The sequence below is a fragment of the Quercus robur genome, chromosome 12 (assembly GCF_932294415.1).
Source record: "Quercus robur chromosome 12, dhQueRobu3.1, whole genome shotgun sequence".
In the NCBI taxonomy this organism is placed as follows: domain Eukaryota; kingdom Viridiplantae; phylum Streptophyta; class Magnoliopsida; order Fagales; family Fagaceae; genus Quercus; species Quercus robur.
The window spans coordinates 5,778,375-5,783,371 of NC_065545.1; the positions used below are offsets into that span (position 1 = coordinate 5,778,375).

A 4,997-nucleotide genomic window follows, 5' to 3' on the forward strand; every position below is an offset into this window, starting at 1 on the left:
CTCAACATAGAATTTAATCACCCTATCACTTAGCCATATATTTTTAGAGACTCTCTAATGCGTGTGCCATATATTTTTCAACTGAGATCCATCTAGCACTCATTCACATAAGCTGACATGAACCAATAAATTGATGACGACTTAATGTATTTGGATATTTATCTGATGATTGATTCCCTATATACTAAACAATCAACGTATTTATAAATATCTATTGAATTGATTTCTTTGTTTATTATATCTTGCATGTGAGGTAAAATTTGTGAATCTTAATTAAAGAAAACCATTTATGAGGAACCTGCTTTCGATTTAGTGTTTACAAACATAAGAAACAGGATAACTGTGATCATAAATGAGGATTCTCCTTATTTTATGAGCGAAAATATTGGAACTCTTTGGGATAATAATCTTCCGAGTAATTATATTTTACATTCTCTCTTTCTTTTGTTATAATAATTTGACATTAAATAAATGAACATAATAGCTCTCTTTTCAAAGTCATAGAGGTGGAGAAATCTTGTTGAGGAGGCCAACATCCATTCCATTGTAAGCAATGGGAGCATACATCCACAGATCGTCGGAGCTTAAGAGCTACAAAGACAATGACAAAATGGACTAATTAGTCTATATGTTTTGCTACTTTTGAGAAAGAAATTTAACATCTTTGGGGAAAAGTTTGTATAATCCACATTTGCTATTTACCTTGATTTGGAGCTGCAAAAACTTCACATAATTGACTGCCTCTTCAAGCATTGTGCTAATGTCAACCTGTTAAGTTAAACCATCAATGAAGATATGAGCTTAGGGTTTCACTTTCATCTACCTTTAACAAATAAAAATAATAATGAATAGAAATCATATGTACTAATTGAAAGAATATCACTCACTTTTGTTCCATTAGGGACTAGATTCTGCAGGATTCTGAGTCTTTCATTTATCCTTTCCCTTCTTTTCTGCAAGATTAAAAAGAAGATAAATCAATAAAACTTTAGCTTTGAATTTAAGCCTATGGATTAATGCATTCAACGAGGCTTCTTTTTTTTTTTTTTGGTGTGTGTGTGTGGAAGTTTTTGTTACCCTTGCATAGAGGCTTTGTGGATCAGTTGCCGACCCTCTACTAGCTCTTGTTTTCCCACTCAAATTGAGAGCTTCAGGAGTTTGGGACTCTGAAGTTCCTCCATTAGTCTCCTGAGAAGCATTATCATCCTCCGAGCTATAACTAGTGGAGCTCTGTCCATCTGGTCCAGCATTACTCTCTTCTTCACGGTTGCCATTTGGACTAGCCTTCTGGTTCTTTTTTGACTGTACATTCTTCTTACTCTTTTGTACCTGAATTTAGAAATGAAAAATTAGAAGTTACTTAAGAAAAATCATTTCTGCTACATTGAAAATAGAATCACATTTAGAAGTACTTACATCTCTTGAAACCCGGGGTTTTTTCTTCGAATTCTCAGACGGGTGCGCGGCGATCATTTTGTCTTCTGCTTTTGTGTATGATTCTGGCATATCAAGCTTCCTTTTGAGAATCAACTCTTTGTTGCCAGTAACATCATCTAACTTCTCCAATCCTTCAGGGTTCATATCTTCTTTGATACAACCAGTACTCTCACCCATTACAATGTCAGGAAAGGTTGGTAAAAACGAGCCAACATGTTTCTCATCCATTATGCCATTGTTCATGGACAAAGGGATACCATTTGTTACAGGAACATGGTTAGTAGCATCACTAAAAAAATTATAGTTTTCATGGCTAGGAGTGGCAATGAAGACGCTGCTACTACAATGACTACTATTACTACTTTCTTGAGAAACATATTGCAAATTAGAGTTGAGATAATCTAAAGAAAAAAGTAAATTATCATTAACCCCAGACATGCCCTTCTCAGCCTCAGAAGTGGGGCAAAAATAATTTGATGGGGTTCGAGAATTCAAACCCTCATCATTCTCAAGCAGAAATGAACATTGACCAAGGAATTGAGATGTGAAATCAAGCTCTTCAGAAGTGAACATCTTGCTCAAAGAGTCCCATTCTCCATCAGGAAAAGCTCCAATATGCTCCATTTTTTTATTTATTTAACTGATAGGAACCAGTGGAGAAAGAATGAATATCTTGAATTTGATTAGTGCTGCTGCTATGGGAAGCTCAACTCTGCTTAGGACAAGCGAAGACTAGAAGCAAATTTATACTCGAACCCTGCACAGAATGTTACTAACAATTTGACTTCATTTGTATACTGAATATTTAATTCGTAATCATTGCTCATTGTTAGGTCCTTATTCCATGTAACTAATCTCAGGAGTCTACGGGAGTACGGGTGGGGCCAAAAACCAGGCAAACGACAACTCAGAGGGGGCCAAGTACATGCAATGATAAATTAAAATATTGGAATGCTTTAAATTTCTTAAATATCAATTTTAGACTTGCTAAATATGCATTAGAATGACAAAAAGAGTCAAAGCAATGATTGATAGGTGACTAACTACAATTGATTGGTACCTAAATGGTCATTTAGTGAGGGTGATATAATCATTTATATGAGAGTAAAAGCAAAGGTTAGAGAAAAAGGCTCATGTATTTGACATTGTGAGAACGTGGAATTCTTCTTGAATATAATAAACAGATGGAATTTTGTTGGCATATTAAAAAAAAATGCAACAAAAGGTCGGCCAGATCGTGGGGATGAGTTTGAAGTTCTCATGAAGTACTTTAAATTCGACAAAGTAAGCGCATGGCTCGTTCCTTGTCTCTGCTCTAAGGATTGGACCTAACAAGTTTAATTTCTTGGTTGAACTCAAAGTATACTGTTTCTTGGCTACAGTTGTTTGTGAACTAGTATAATGGACTGTTGGTGCAAACACAATAATAATGGAAATAACACACAAAGAGAAACTGAATAGTACTTTTGAATATTATTAATTCAATGAGAAAAATTACACAACACTATTTGAACTGAGGCGCGGCACTCGCTCTCTTTAAGGAGATTCAAGCCCTTGGTTGGCTAAACTTTGTAACCGGTGCAGACCTTCTCTGACTTGTCTCCCCCAGGATACAACAGCCCAACAAATATTGTATGACTAGAACAACTTCTGCACAAAGTATTCAAGCTCAAAGCTCCACCAGAAGAACACCTTTCTTTGGCCCAAAATCTCTCAAGTATTTAGGAATATTATTGAATTCACTCTCTCACACAATACACTTTGCTTTTAACTATTTTCTTCATTCACTCTTGATATGAAATTAGTCCATAGCGTAGCCGTATATATAGTCTTCCAACCCTTCACATAACCTACATGTTATTTATTAATTTAGAAAACTTCTCTTAATTTATTTAATCTAACTTACATACAAGTAACTCTTTCTTTAACAACTCTTTCTTTAACAACTTTTATTATAACTCATTTTTTTATTCATCTTCAGTTATTTTGAGTTTTAACATATTTAATTTAAAATGTACTAACATGGACAACTCCTTAGCATTTGCAAGGTTTGATCTTATTTTTATCTTAAAACAAAATGTGCAATGTGAGTAGATAAACTTTGGGATACACACAATGGAACCACTGGCAAAGACTTTGATTTCTACTAAACTGTGATGGACTTTACCAACCGAACATGGTAGACCTCCTTACCAAATTGGTCACCAACTAAAGGTGAAGATCTCAATTCAACCAAGACCACCCAGTGGGGTAATTAAGCCAAAAAATCAATGGAAAAGATGAAAAGTGAAAATTGAAGAGTTACAATGCATACATCTTCCACAACATATACATTGTTCTGTTGAGTGAGGGGGTAACAATTTTTTTTTTTTTTTTTTTGGGGGTGGGGGGAGTTTTTTGATTGGAAATCACCCTAAAACCTAGACCTGTTGCCGGTTTTAGGTAAGGGGATGTGCGTATGGGCAATAACTCCAATTATGTTAAAACTAGGTAATAGACTTGTCAGCTGGTTGTTTCCTCAGTTTAGTTGAAAATTTGTGTATTAGGGTATAATGAGTTGTAGACCCAACTCATAAGTACTTATCAAAATATATATATATATATATATATATATATTTTATAATATAAACTTTTAAAAATAATATCAACTTTTTAATAATGTAGATTTTTATAAAATAAATAGATAAAAATAAGTTCATCCCAATGCTAATTACCACACTTAACCTTTCTAACTTTTTGTCTTTTTCTAAAAAATAAAAAACCTTTCTAACTATTCAACTCTATCTACCGATAATCTCATAATTCATATTTATTATTTAGGTTGAAGGACACTTGCCTTTCGATCATACTAGCCTATGACTTTAATTTTTTTTTTTAATAGTAAAATCTTCTGGCAAAACGGAGTTAACTTTTATAATTGAAATGTCTACATCATCATAGTTGAAAGTAACACGCGTTTTCAACTAATTAATTCCAACAAAGTAAGCAATAAATAGTTAAATACACAGACATGGAATAGGTTATACTTAATTTTCTCTATCAAAATTATTTTACCCAATGATATTGTTGTGGTCCTTGTGGATGACTCATATACACAGATAGTAAACTATTTTTGTGGCACAAGTGAAATCTACATATCACGTGTTCTAAGATTTTTCCAGTACAAAAGTAAACCTAAAGCATATCTGGCATGGAATGAGGCATCCATGTCTACTTGCACTAGCTCTTTGCGAAATAAAAAATAAATAAAATTTATTTATTTATTTATTTATAAATTTTTTATGAAAGCTGATTAATGGAATTACAATAAACTAAGAAGATACAGGCCATTTTTGCAAGACAATGATCAGCTTTCATTAGCATCTCAATGGATCCACCTGATAAGAACATACCTCAAAATCCTTAATAAGGTGCAAGTGCAAACTTGATTTCTTTCAAGATATGACCCAACTTTGATAGATTCTCTTCTTCCTACAATAGGCTCATTATAGCATCATATCTTTAGGTATTGATTTCGTATATGTTCAATAAATTTAATCTCCTAATCGTATATCATTTTT

The 4,997-nt window shown here is 33.3% G+C and overlaps 1 protein-coding gene across 1 annotated transcript; it reads right to left on the reverse strand.

Annotated features, from left to right (window-relative positions):
* Positions 1-343: 343 nt before the first annotated feature.
* Positions 344-2,137, reverse strand: LOC126708563 (transcription factor bHLH84-like). The gene is made up of 5 exons (XM_050408350.1): positions 1,417-2,137; positions 1,078-1,329; positions 888-953; positions 703-768; positions 344-591 (listed from the first exon to the last, which is right to left on the reverse strand). The coding sequence occupies exons 1-5, from the start codon at positions 2,059-2,061 to the stop codon at positions 499-501; spliced, it is 1,122 nt and encodes a 373-aa protein (XP_050264307.1). The 5' UTR covers positions 2,062-2,137; the 3' UTR covers positions 344-498.
* Between the last annotated feature and the right edge of the window lie 2,860 nt (positions 2,138-4,997).

Bases quoted from the DNA above. Each gene is read 5' to 3' on its own strand.
- LOC126708563 (XM_050408350.1), bottom strand. From the start codon at position 2,061: ATGGAGCATATTGGAGCTTTTCCTGATGGAGAATGGGACTCTTTGAGC. The intron at 769-887 runs GTGAGTGATATT...TTAACTTAACAG, and splicing joins TAGTCCCTAATGGAACAAAA to GTTGACATTAGCACAATGCT. The intron at 592-702 runs GTAAATAGCAAA...TTGTCTTTGTAG, and splicing joins TTTTGCAGCTCCAAATCAAG to CTCTTAAGCTCCGACGATCT.